The sequence below is a fragment of the Rhinichthys klamathensis genome, unplaced genomic scaffold (genome assembly GCF_029890125.1).
Source record: "Rhinichthys klamathensis goyatoka isolate OS25496 unplaced genomic scaffold, OSU_Roscu_1.1 h1tg000321l_1, whole genome shotgun sequence".
Lineage (NCBI taxonomy): Eukaryota > Metazoa > Chordata > Actinopteri > Cypriniformes > Leuciscidae > Rhinichthys > Rhinichthys klamathensis.
In genome coordinates, this window is record NW_026606837.1 from 68,302 (window position 1) to 82,943 (window position 14,642).

At 38.1% G+C, this 14,642-nt stretch overlaps 1 protein-coding gene across 12 annotated transcripts in view; it reads right to left on the reverse strand.

Moving 5' to 3' along the window:
* The window catches only part of fryb (furry homolog b (Drosophila)), a 67,143-nt gene that overhangs the window by 36,782 nt on the left and 15,719 nt on the right, over positions 1-14,642 (reverse strand). For 10 of the 12 annotated variants that reach the window (XM_056271575.1, XM_056271572.1, XM_056271567.1 and 7 more), the window contains exons 2-7: positions 10,885-11,075; positions 4,393-4,446; positions 3,253-3,392; positions 1,152-1,242; positions 716-795; positions 427-507 (exon numbers count right to left, since the gene is read on the reverse strand). In XM_056271575.1, the coding sequence (XP_056127550.1) occupies positions 427-507; positions 716-795; positions 1,152-1,242; positions 3,253-3,392; positions 4,393-4,446; positions 10,885-11,001 (563 nt within the window). In that variant the 5' untranslated portion in view covers positions 11,002-11,075. Of the gene's footprint in view, positions 1-426; positions 508-715; positions 796-1,151; positions 1,243-3,252; positions 3,393-4,392; positions 4,447-10,884; positions 11,076-11,400; positions 11,465-12,679; positions 12,999-14,642 lie in introns of those variants that run through there. The other 2 variants (XM_056271571.1, XM_056271573.1) reach the window with 2 other exon arrangements.

Below are 14,642 nucleotides of genomic sequence, written 5' to 3' on the forward strand. Positions count from 1 at the left end.
TCATACTGATAAGGAGAAACTCCATCTCTGTGCGACACTGATGGAGCTCCCTGTGAACATGACGAGACGTCTCGTCTATCAGCGTAATGGCCTCCCATTAGTGCTTCATCTAACACTAGACACTCTGTCGCAGGAAGAAGAATGCAGCCATCATTTTGAGCTCGAAACCAGGTCGCTGGCTTCAACGGGAATCATGAAGCCATCCATTTAGAGTTTAAGTTAGGTGGGAATTTTTTTGCAAATGGAAGTGGTTTTGATTCAGGATCAAGATTTTACATTGGACTTCAAAGTGGTGACCCAACACATTACCAAACAAAATGTCCTTAAAATCAGATGGTTTCACTGGTCCAAAATCCCACTCCACATATCTAAATATGAAACATTAAAATAGCTCTTATTAGCTGATTTTGCTGCTTCATAATTTACCTGGACTGGGCCACGACACCGACAACTTCTGCATACAGATCAGCCACTATGTGCATGTTGGTCGTGTTGGGCCCAAGGTATCTGCAGGACAGAGAAATATCATAATTCTTCCTGACCTTCTGTAGAATCCAGTCACACTTAACCACACTTACATTTACAGCGAGTACGCATGATTTAGTGAAAATTGAAATGATGTAAGATGCTTATTAGGCAGATTTACTACTGCAAACACATGCAGGAAAATAATGGCTTATGGTGGATGGAGGAAATAACTTAAATGGATCATTACCCCTCTTTGTATTTGAAGTGTTTAAATGCCAGGTTAATGACTTCCTGAATGAGGCCATCCAGAAGAGGATGGAGAGGGATCTACAAAGAGAGAAAGCGACAGGATAAGTAAGGGAAAGAAACATAATTTGTAGCATAACATAATAAAAAATATAAATGTATTTATCTATTAGTAGTTATATTTATTTAAAATATGTCAAATTAAATAAAAACATTTAAAGGGTTAAAAAACTCAATTTAAATGAAATACTATTTCATTATAAAGTAAAGTATTAATTATAAATATATTATGTGTTCATGAACAAGGAAATGGCCAAATTAAATTATGACAATACAAATTCCTGCCCTGAAAAAGATCTTTCAAAGATGTTTCTGCTTCTTGTTGCATTTGTTTCAGGGCAGGTTGTCAGGTTACTGATCATTCAATCATAACCTACCTGTTTTAAAACCTCAATAAGCACAAGTGAGAATATGAAATCTATTGCCAAGTCTCTTCTTTCCATCAGATAATCTTTCTGCTGTTCATCACTGAAAGAGAGAGGGAACGAGAAGAAATTGAGTAAATGGCATTTTGATAATCACTGCTTGCTTACTACAAGTCAAAAATATAAACATGCTTCTGAGGTCTGTGCCATGAGAGCTTCTGAAATCCTCTATGGTCTGTATTTGATTCTGAAGCACTGATGTATTCAAACCTAACTGCCAATAGTGTTATTTGATTAGGTTCCACAGTCATGAGATCCCATATCACTGCTGAGAAATTTCTGCTTTGCCTTTACCACTCAGGGCCCAAATTTTGGTGCGCAAAATTTTCGCCCCCCAAAAAAGAATTCCTGCAAGTTTCGAGCTTATAAGATGGGAAATTCCAGCAAACATTTATTCAGTTAGCTTATTGGTGATAAGCAAATGAATCCACACAGATTATCTGATCGAATTAGTCATTTGAAAACTTTCTGTGAGACATACTGTCACAAAAAGTGAGAGTGATTCAGCACTACTGCGTCTTCTTTTAAAATGTGGTTCACATCCCCACATCGTCTGTACATATGAGCTGCACGCTGCGATACAAGACCTTCGCTCACATTTTGGGACAGAATTGTCACTTGCCCAATCGGGCCAGTGTTGCATTCAGTAGTACTCGTGAGCGCTCTCTGAGAGACGGTTTTCTGTGCGCTCATACCCAGAGCGCACACACATAAAGCCGCCTCTTAAACAGCTCGGCGAGAACCAAACTGAGTGCTTTTTTACGGCTTATTGCACTTAAACTGTTCCTAAACCTCATTAATGTTAATCAAACAACAAAAGGATTTAATTTATACACTGTAAGGCCTATACCTAAAAACCTTAAAGCATGCACTCTTTATTTAATTTGTATTTTTATTTTATTGTATTTATTAGTGCTTCTGCTTGTAATTTGTTTATTTGTTCTTATTTACTTTGTAAATTAAATTCAAGGTTGAAATCAAGCTTCCTTGTTCTGTGTAAAATCATGCGCAACAAAATGACCCCACTATAAAAACACAAATACATAGAGTGAGCATATATTTAGGTGAGATAAATGTAATTTAAAATAAATAATATAGAAAATGAAAATGGGACTGGAAAAGAAAAAATAGGACTAATTTCTAAAATACATTGTTAAAAAAAAACTATTATGAAATTAGGCTTGCATAAAAAGGAAGAAAAAATCCAGCAGACAATGCTAATCTTGTTAGCGCAACAGTTCAAAAACAGCCGATCATCACATCCCTTTGGCTATTACTGGCCTAATATCGGATGAGCTGCTTCACAGTGCACTGCAGTACAGATTGTATTTCATCAGATGAAGGCAAGGCTTCCTGATGACAGCCATTAATTACAAGCTCCCATCCACACTAGATCACACATGCATAAACACACAAATATACACTTGCACAGAACACCATAAACACGCTTATGCAACAGACAAGAAATCAGATTATATTGACACAGACCTGCGGAAATGAGATGAGCAGACACTTGTGCTCTAGTTTTATCAAAAGTTTGCACTACAGACAGGGTGGAAACTGAATACACTTTTCACGTCCACCTAATACAGTGCATATTTTTAGCAAAATGCTCTTCTCTAGAGTTATTTTATTGTATTATAATATTGTCAGTCCAGAGCTAGTGTCCACACAGCTGACATGTTTAAATGTTGTAGCTTATCCATGTTGTGTGCACGAGATAGATTCTGAACACAGTAAAAACGTGCCATCGGAGAAGCGCTAATTAAACCTTTGTTTCAGTCACTCATTTCAGCCCTCTAAAATCATTGCGACCCGAAACCGAAAATAGCTGTTTCGGCTAAGATTTTTTCCAGTAGCCGAAATTTCGGTGCATTCCAACAATTTAGCATCTATTTTTGTACATATGAAAGGTACAAAAATTAGTTACCAATACCCTATGGGTATTATTTTGTCTGAGGAGAGTTCACACACTCCTAATGGCATTTCAGTTAATATTAGAGTATAAAAATAGTTTCGAAATGTAACTTTAAATGTAGGCAAGGGAACTCACTTTTTGGACTTTGTGTTTGCACGTGGACGGTACTCATGGGATTCGTCTTCCAAACCGTTCTGTCTTTTATACCAGTCAAACAGTGTCCGCAGGATGGAGGGAAGACAATACTCAGCAAGAGAGCTCATAGTGCTGATCAGCTGTGGAGAAAAAAGGAAGTAACTTCAGGAAATCTTTCTGTTTTGTCACAGCACTAATTGTACAGCTCAAAATTTAACTAAGGCTATCCACGTAATGGAATATTAGCAAACTGCGTACTGTACAGTATACAGTACACCACCTATCTTATAAAAATAGCAAGTGAAACAGTATGCAGTTTCGATCAATTATGAACTAGAGTAATTTATGCAGGCAGAAAATTTGCATGTTGTGCACATCTCTTAATTAAAAACAGAGGGTATTATTGTGTGCCGAACATTGCCTGAATGTGTACATACATATGAAAGAAACACAATGTATTGCAGGTAATGTAGCGCAGTCAGTTAATGACACAATTATGACATGGTCCCAAAACATGCCTGTACTTCTGCAACACACTCAAAAGTATGTCATTTTTCTACGCAAAAAATTTACATACTTTTAGGGCATAGTACAAGTAAGCTTATTGGGACGCAGTGAAAATGTTACTATGAAGAAGTGAAATGTTACTATGGGTGGAATTTGGGTAATCAGAAAACAGCCAGAATTAAGATCGAGGGAGTGAATGTGGTCATACAGGCTGGGCTAAACCAAATAGAGGAAAGGAGTGGTGTCTGGGCAGAGTAGGCCTGGTATTCCCCCAACCACTGTGAGACGTTCAAGAACCCACACACATTCAGGCTACTTAAGAATTCAATACAGAAGGGTAAAGTCAGGACAGCACAGCACCAGCTACAGGAATGCTATTCTTAGGGTCTGACTGATGATGACTCAAAAAAAATTGGCCATCAATAGAGAAGGGCCGGAAACATTGAATGGTATGGGAGCAGATCATTAATTCTTTGTCATTCTTTTTCAACATTACTTTATCATTTCTGATTGTGGAAAGAAAACAAAATCATGTCTCAAAGCCCTAATTGTTTCATTGTCTGATGTTGAAGTCTTAAATAAGTAAAAGTCTTAAATGTTAAGAAGGATGTTGAAAATGTTACTTAATCTCACCTGATCAAACTGCGGGTCTTCTCCTCTTTGTAGAGATTTGGTGAGGGGCTTTTCCTGCAGAACATCAAAAAGAACTTAGGAGGCATTGATCATTGGTTGCAGATTCCCAGCTGGAAAACAATCTTGCTTTTGTAATGCATGAACTTGAAAAGCCCAGATTAAACATATAATCAAGACCTAGGGGTGGGCAATATGACCAAAATCTTATATCGGTCACAGTCTTAGGCTGTATGAAAGCACGAGGCGAAAGCATTACGAATAAAGTAGTCTTTAATGATAACACATGGAGAGTGCAAAACAACGTAATACAATAGACGAGAACCGACAGGGGACTGAACATAACAGGGAGCTTAAATACAAGATAAACACAATGACCGAAAGGTGTAAAACATTAGTAATCAGACACTAATAAGGAGATAATCATTAACCAATGAAACCAGAACTAAACGTAGAGTAGACAAAACAGAAACAAACAAAACAGAATAACGAAATAGAAGTCCATAGTCGTGACAGTACAGTACGGAACCAGGGTGTATGGAGTATCTGGTGAAGCAGAGAGGCCGACGAACCAGGGCAACATCCACGGCCCGGAAGCCCAAGGTGGAGCTGCTGGCTCGCGGGTCTGAAGCGGAGACAGGGGCTCGGCAGACCGGGGCAACGATGGAGGGAGTGAGGACAACGGAGAAGTCGGAGGGACGGAGAACCGGGGTGGAGCTGATGGGCTGACTGTCCTTGAGTGTTTGTTAAATATTTAGGCTAATTTTGATAAGGCATTCAGCTGCCAATAAAATTTTTTTACTTTCAGCTTTGCTGAACACATTATTACTTTTTTCCTCTAAAATCAGTGTAGAAAATATAAAAAGTCACTTGTCATGCTGTGAGCATTATCAAAGGCTTCAACAATCCTTGAAGACTCTTTTACAGATTCTTGACGCTAAACCAACAGTAATCCTCTGAAATTCATTCATTTGAACTAAACGGGACTAAACTTAATCTAAAGATGTCACATGGAGAACAGGTATGGGAAAGTGGGCCAAAGAGCCAAGAGAACAACTTAACTGGGGCTGGAACTGGAGGTCAAATCAAGTGATTAACCCTATAACACGCAGACACACTCGTGGACACACACACACACGCTTTCAGACTGGCGAGGATTGACAGGGTCAGATGAAAGGGCAAAGGAGAGCAGAGATTCTACAAACAGGTTGATGTCTTGGTCATGGCTTGTGTTCTGCTTCTCAAGTTACTGATTTCTAGTATGGTTGAAATTTGAGTTTCCTAGATATTAATCTGATGCAAAGTCACTGTTGTGATCAATAAATTGAGAACTGTACATCAGGGCTGCTCGATTATGGCAAAAATCATGATCACGATTCTTTTTGGTCAATATTGAAATAACGATTTTTTAACATGATTTTTGGTGGGCGATATGATTCAATTCAATTCAATTCAATTTATTGATGGATAGCCCCTTGAGATGCAACATCTCATTTTCAAGAGGGTCCAATACATAAAACATAAAACAACAACACCAAAAAAAAAAAAAATAATAATAATTGAACTGCGTCTCACACCATTACCGTTAACCTAAGACACACCTTAGCTCTAACATAACTGTCACAAAAAGCACACCACATTTACTCATTATACAATTAGAATCATAATACAGGAAATTCAGTAAACAAAAAGGTGCCACAAAAGAAAGACTGAGGTTGAATCAACAGGATATAAATCAGTTAGACAAATCCATTAAACAATAGACAGTTGCAAGCAACACAGACCAACATCAGTAGCATACACGTACAGTGTTTAGATATTGGAATAGAGTTAACTTAAATCTACGAAAAGATAAGATGGACCTCAAAAAAAGAGGAAGATTGTTCCAATCATGAGTAGCTTTATAGTGAAAGGATTTTCTACCAGTAGCTGAAAAGATTCTTGGTACAGTAAAAACAAGAGATTGCATATCACGAACAGGATACAAAGAACTGCGAGGAACCAAGAGTTCACTCAAATAGGGAGGGCATTCAAAATAGGCACATTTGAAAATAAAAAGAAACCAATGAAAGTCTCTTCTTGATTTCAGCTGAAGCCAATTCAAGGATGCATACATTACACAATGATGTGTTTTAAAAGGACACCTCAAAACAAATCTACATAGAGAGTTAAATGCAACATTGAGAGGCCTAAGAGTACCTTCACTAGTGTTCATGTAGACAATATCAGCATAGTCAACAATGGGCAATATCAACTGGGAAATTAACATTTTCCTAACTTCAAATGTAAAGCAATTAACAGATTTATAAAGTGTACTGAGACAACCATATACTCTCTTTGTGATATGGTCAATGTGAGGTTTGAAGGTAAGTTCGGAATCAATCCACAACCCAAGATACTTAAATATGTCAGATTACACCATAGAAGACCCATCAGCAAAATACAGTTTTAAGTTGAGAGCACAAGGACTTCTATGCCTCGTCCCAAACAACATACAACATGACTTGTCCATATTCAACAATAGGTTGTTCCTGTGAAGCCATTCTTGAATCTTACTAAAGTCATCTTGTAACCTATTCTGGATCAGGTGAATATCAGAGTCAACAGTATAAATCACGGTATCATCAGCATAGAGATGAATTTTACACAAGGAGCAAGTGCGAGATAAATCATTGATAAAGATCGAAAACAAAAGGGGACCTAGAGTGGAGCCTTGAGGAACACCCTTATCAACCAATAAGTAATGATCACAGTCTTATTTCACGATATGAGCAATTTTAAATATCAGTGAAATTTCACAATTAATCCTTATTAAAGCTACTTAAGTTTTTCAGTCAAGATCAGTGAGTGATTTTCTTTTGACATTTGTTGTTCGCTTATCATTAATGACAGACTGCAACAGGTACATTAGGCTGCTGTCACTTTAAGAGCTAATGCACGGATCCAATATAATGTTACACATGCGTTTTCTTTCTCAACTGTGTATGTTTACTTTAGACATAACCATTAAAGGGATAGTTCACCCAAAAATTTAAATTACCCCATGATTTACTCACCCTGAAGCCAATGAAGTTAATAAAGGCCACCTGGGGAACAGTGTCTCTTTTGCGGCTTATTGCGCTTTTAATATATAGTAGACTGAATTTCACAACAGTAGACTGCATTTACTAAACTGAATGTAAATAAATGTAAATAAGGTAAATACGTTTTTTTTGCTAGGTTTGATGACTTTGATTTCTCTGCCTCTCATGATATGATTTTAGAATCTCTTGTACAGAGTGATAATGTGGACTGTAGTCCAGCAATTAAGTCAGCAATTAAAGTGCCTTAAGACCAACAAAGCAGCAGGCCCTGGTGGTATTCACCCACGTACTTTGAAAGTCTGTGCTGATCAGTTGTGCTCAGTTTTTCATTAAATTTTTACTTTGTCCTTCTCTTTATCAAAAATACCTGAAATGTGGAAGACATCATGTCTTGTTCCTATTCCAAAATCCCATAACTTGAGACCCATTGATTTGACATCACATATAATGAAATGTTTTGAAAGGATTATCCTTGGTCATCTGGGTAGACAGTTGTCAGTTTTTCAAGATCCATTACAATTTGTATATCGAAAAGGTGTGGGAGTAGATGATGCCATTCTTTTTATGTTGCATAATAATTATAATCATTTGGAAACAACTGCCAGTTCTGTTAGGATTATGTTTTTCGATTTTTCTAGTGCTTTTAATACAATTCAACCACGTTTTAGCCGATAAATTGCTGTGTTGTAACCTACATAGTACAAGTATTATGTGGGTATTGGATTATCTTCTATGTCAACCCCAGTTTGTTAGGCTGGTTGATAAAATGTCTGACATTATTTGAACTAAAACAGGAGCCCCCCAATGCACAGTTTAATCACCCTTTCTTTTTTCATTGTATAGTGCTGACTATAGGCACACTCAGACATCTTGTTGTATACAAAAGTTTTCAGACGATACCGCCCTTGTGGGTTTAATTAATCAAGGTAATGATGTGGACTATAGAAGAGAGGTTGAGTTATTTGTTACATGGTGTGATGAAAATTTCCTAAAATTAAATCTGGAGAAGACTAAGGAGTTGATCATTGATTTTAGAAGAAAAAAAGAATTTGAAAAAAGAAGTGATATTACCAGTGATAATTAAAGGTCCGAAAATAGAGATTGTTCAGTCTTATAAATATCTTGGTGTCCATTTGGACAGTAAATTAAACTGGAAAAAGAATAGTGAAGCTGTTTTTAAGAAGGCACAATCAAGACTATTCTTTTTGAGGACGTTGAGTTCTATTGGTGTCAGTAGGAAGGTTCTTTATGTTTTTTATCAGGGAATCATGGTAGTGTTTTGTTTTGTGCAGTGCTCTGTTGGGGATCTAGTATCACTGTAGATGATACAAATAGGATTAATAAATTGATTAGAAAGGCTGGCTCGGTTATTGGCCTTAATCCTGATTCACTTGAGGTCATTGTGGAGAAGAGAACAAGGCCAAAATTAAAAATGATTCTGTGTTACAAAGGTCATCCACTACACTGTGTCTTTAGTAGACTTAAAAGCAAATTTAGTGGAAGATTAGTAATGCCTCAGTGTTCTACAGAGTGATTTAGAAGGTCTTTCATTCCTACTGCAGTTAGGTTTTTTAATGAAGTTGTGTCATTTTTGTCTGTACTGATTGTTGTTGTTTTTAATGTTTATTTGTCTATTTGTGGTGTTTCTAATGTGCAATGGTGGCAAATGAGTTTCCCCTTACAGATATTAATAAAGTTTTCTAATCTAAAATTTCACAACACTCACTTATTTGGCTGTTTGGATGTTAAGTTTGGACTTTTAGGAAAGAAAGCGCACCGCTGTGAAGGAAAGGAAGGTGTGCTGGACGGAATGCGGCAGTGGCACAATAATTGTTTTACTGTACCTCAATTATCTTGTTTTCATAATCGTTGGAAGCCAAAATCAAATACGATTAATCACACAACCCTACTGTACATTACTGGAAGTTGAATGGAAAATGCACTTTCTGATAAAATCAGCACCTCAACCGTGATGACATTTATTCGCTTAAAGCACACACTGTTTGGGTGCGGTATGCATTTAGAGATGGGGGTGCGGAGAGCTTTGACTGCTTCTCATACAGAGTAGGCGAAACCCATTCCTGTCCACTTAAATCCACACTCCAGCATAATGGAATTACAATGATACAGGGAGACCAGGCAACCTGAGCCACTGCAGCAAAAACAGACACAGTATCTTACGGCTATTAGTGCAGTTTGAAGATATATTGTGAAGTATTACTGTTCGATGCCTGCCAGCTAAAGCAATTACAAATGAAAGCCATAGAAGGGTCATTAATATTGTGTGCCAGGGCTGTTAGATATCTCTCCTCCACTGTCTAACTGATTTAGACAGCATACTGTATACTTCCTGTTTTTCCAGACTACTCAACATACCAGAGAATCAGCTAAAACAAGGCGTAAAAAAATTCAAACCCAACTGTGACTTCTGGCGACTTCTTATAATATGGGCTAGATCAGGGGTATTCAATTAAAGTTCCAAGAGGTATAGTCTCAATATTTCCTTCCCAGTGGAGGTCCGGACAATACTTTTTTGGAACAGTTATCCATTTCCACCGAGGTAGCCGTAGTACTTTGTAAAACAAAAACAAAATAAAACCCTAAACACTCAAATTATTAATCAAAAATGAGAATCTTGGGCCCAGAGAGCCAAACCAGTGATGTCTAAGAATTTTTACCAAAAATTTACCAAAAACGTATTTATTTCTCCCAACTGGATATGAATATAAAAATGTGAGATCAGATGTTTTAACATGCAAATTTTTATTTTATTTTACATTTAGACACCTTTGTGTATGGCACATAGAAATTCAAACATAGTTTATTATGAAATGCCCTTTATATGCTGATTAATAATGCTAAATATATGAAAAAACATCACGCTAACTTGTCTCAAACCTGGTTTAGAAAAAAGGTCAGAGTCATCTGTATGACAGATAAAAATAATTGTATTAGCTGCACTCTCGTTTTCTGCAGTGTTTTAGCGAAAGTATCTATTTTGCTGCTCACCGTGTTTTCTGCTACTGTTGTTAAAATAACCGTTTCATTTGCAGCTCTTAATGTGGTGCTTTACGTTGTTAGAGAGGGAGAGAGAGAAGCAACGTGCACGGAGCAGAAAGGGCTTGAGAGAAGCACCTTTGTCTCTTGATAAAAATATTATAGATAAAGCTCCGAAAGATCATTATCATAAACAACCCTGAGTGCTTGTGGTGTGAACCGCTCTGTTGTTTTGACGCGCTGCTCACTTTAATCTGTAGAAACGGTAAAATGGCGCAATTATGTCGCACGGTCCACCACTTGAATAATACTGGACAAGATGTTATTTACTTACATTTGAGGTCTTTTGTCTTAGATTATCTGCATGTAAAGGCTTTCAAATGACTGATAAATATAAAAAAAATAGGTCTCTTACCAGTGGTTCTGCCATGATGATCCGTATTTTGCGTTCAGACAGGGTGGTGAAGTTGGCGAATAGGCTTTTGAGGACATACTCGCCCGGTTTGCTCTCGGGGTCCACGGTAACCGGCATGGTGGCAACAGGACCTTTCCTCTCACCCGGAGCGCAGCTCACTTGGGGGAGGGGGCGCTTTCCTACGGGGGATGCTGGGAACGCACAAAAAATATAGGATTAGTTTATTATGAATCTTTTAAGTAGCTCAATTGTTGTGATAATTATTCTATGTATGACTCGTTGCGCAGTGCACAAGATCTGACATGTGTGGTGCTGATGAAATGAGTTTAAATCCAGCTTGAGTCATTTTCTGATCCCACACAGAGGCAAAAGTGTCTGACCAATCAAATGCTTTGAAATGGAATGGTCTCATCAGATTAGCAAATTAAAAAAAGTGACAGATATATTGACAGGTATGAAAAATTGAGAGTTGTGCTGTCAAAGGCCCGAGACTATGCCTTGAGAGCACCATCTCACAGTCGGCCAGGGCTAGAGCAGCTGGTGTTTTCATTTTTGGCAAGACCATGTCATCACTCCCAAAGGAGGGAGGGGGTCAGCCGGCTGGCCGGGGCCGGGGGAGCCCACGTCATGTGGCTGCAGGGGCTTCTAGCATGTGCTGCTCTTAGAATAGACCCCTGCAACATCACAAGTCACAAGCAGCTAAACACATGGCAAAATATAACCTTACTAACAGCAATATGAGCAGTTTAAAGAGACTTGCAGTAACTTAAAATTAGGCATTTACCTTAAAATGATGATTGCCTAAGCTGTTTTATTAAGAGTTAGAGATTACGGCTGTTAAAAGACTTTTAAAGGGGTCTCTCATGCACATGCTTTTGCTCATTTAAAACTAAAGCAATCTACGTAAAAACACTGATGCATTGCTGCTGCTGCAATAACAACAAACAAGCAGCATCAAAGAAGACACCAAATCAGTATCACACCTTTCTTCTTTAATCTTAAATGTCATCTAGATTTGTAATTTTTTTTGAAGAATAAGTGAATGATGTACATGCAAAACTTGTTGCACAACAACAACAACACAATATTACAGTGTTGTAGATGTTGTCAAATCGTTGCTACTGAATGCAGTTGTGGTTTCTATGATATCCTGGTGTTAATACATATATAGTTCTGAGAAATACAACCTTTGATATGCTCCAAATAAGTAATGCACTGCAATAAGTAACATCAAGCTGATGTTTTGTGAACTAAATGTCCTCTCGCAGACCTCAGTACCTGAATAGTTTAAACTTCACACCATGTTAATGGGAGTTCATGACCTGACACCAGGGTTTCACTGCTCAGGTCAACGGTAGAACATTTGAATGACAGCTAAATCAGTATGCTAAATGACATGAGATACAAACTAGACAGAAAACCACAATATTTAGCAACTGTTGAATCATTATCAAACAATACTAAAACAGAAGTCAGTTGCAAATTTATTCATTTTCGATTTGAAATTGCTACATATGGTTTGGCTTGACAGTCATCTGGAGATAGAATTCACGTCAACGTTATTTATGGACAAACAGCGGATATCAGTTGACACCTCCGAAGTTGCTGTCGACCCTGAGCAGTTCAAACTGAATGAGGAGGGGAGCTGCTGGAAAGGAATTGTCAAATATTTTCTTCACTACTTTAGCCTTGAACACACTACAAGGAATCCACAGAATGCAACCTCCTTACAGCAAGCGTAGAGAACAAGAACAACACCCACGCACCCACAGACCTTTCGCTCAGTGGCACCTACCAAGGCCCTTGATGAAGCTGATGACGCTGGCCCGACTCCACCGCACGGGAGAAAGCTCCATGGTGCGGCCACGTTAGTTCCAGTAATCCGACACAAAACTAGCCCTTTACAACCACCAGAGCTCCATACTTCCCATTTGTCTTCCCGTCCTGTCTTTGTGGACCTGCACCATCCTGGGCAGCCCTATCAAACAGCCATGAACTTGGGATAGCTGGGCTTTGCTCTTGGAGTTATGGGAGTTGGAGAACGCAAGTTCAGGGAACACACCCTTCCTGTGTATAGCTCTTCATAGGCTTTTGACAGAAGCAAGCCCTAACTGAGGAGAAGGTCAAGCTGGAATTTTAGCAAAGCCAAGAGAGAGTGAGAGAGAGAAATAGAGAGAGGGTGGGAGGGGACTATTTGGTGCTATATTTAACCTCAGCACTGACACACACTATTCTAACACATTCATTCCTTTTTACTGGGAGCATACATGAATGATCATGAAACATGCATACATACCTATGATCTAATAATTATAAAAAGCATTACATTCTAAAAAAACATCACAATGCCCTTTATGACATCATAATCGGTGCTATGATGACATCATAATACCCATTGATATGTATTGTGACATTATAATGCCATTTATGATGGCATCACTGGATTTCACTGAAATTCATTGAGACACATTGCAGTGAAATCCAATCATGATATCATAATGTTTCCAGGGAAATCCATTGATGCCATGCTTTCCCAACACTGTATTTCACTGGAATGCAGCAAATGTTATCATAATGCAATTATGACATCACTGGATTTCACTCCAATGTGTCACAATGAATTCCAGTTATGATGTCATAATTGCATTATGATGGCATCACTGGATTTCACAGCATTATGATGTCATTCATAGCCTGGCTCCGCCCTCCTACGTACTTCCGCTCAATTTTCATTTTCCTTCAGTACTACGTCCGGGTTTGTGGTGTATTCTTTGGTTTTCTCCAGTCAATTTTTTACCGGTCCAATCAGCGAACAGAGGGAGTGGCTGAGAACGATGACGTTGATGTCGTGCGCTAGTTTGATTCGTCATACATCACCGCCAAACGTTAGCGATTGGTTATGGAAGATCCAATAGTTTTAAACTTCAACAGAGTACCCACCTACAAGGAAGTTAACACTAGTCAATGGAGCGAGGCCAGACTCTCTGTACAAATGAAATGTACGAGAGTCAGGTGGGACCAGGCTAGTCATTCATGCCATTCCATGAAATCCAGTGATGATGTCATAAATTGCATTATAATATTGTTAACTGGATTGCATTCCAGTAAAATTGAGTGAGATCCAGTAATGATGGACATTCTGATAACATAACTTCCAGTAAAAACATCATAATGTCCATTAGGCTATAACAGCATCATTGGGTGAATATTATTATGACATAACAAATGCACAACAAGCTGCACAAAAAAAACATTCAGTGGAACCAGTTTAATTTGAGTCACAAAGACTGGCTCTTTCTGTCCAAAAAGACCCAAAAAGCATTATAAAAAAATATTTATTTATGATTTTTTCTTTTTTCAAATGAGGACATTCCCAAATTTAGCAAAGGAAACACAGTTGCAGAAACACAGAAACTACAGCAAAGTATATAGGCCTAAACATAATAATTTTGAATCAGTCCAAGGCAAGCCCAGACACACTACCTTCTGTATAAAGATGAAAGCGATTGCTCGGAAATACAGGATGATGCAGTAATCGCACTCACTCTTGATAATGAGTGTGCATTAAAAGGAAGCAGCAAACAGCACTTTATCAATATAATCATAGACTCCCTCTCTCCATATATCTACTTTTCTTTATCTAGCCTTGATTATTTGTTGCTCCATCTCATCCCAATCATCAGTTTGTACACAAGCTAGCTAATTCACAGCAGGTTGACCTTATATAAATAAGGGTTGATCTGACAGAAAAGACAGGG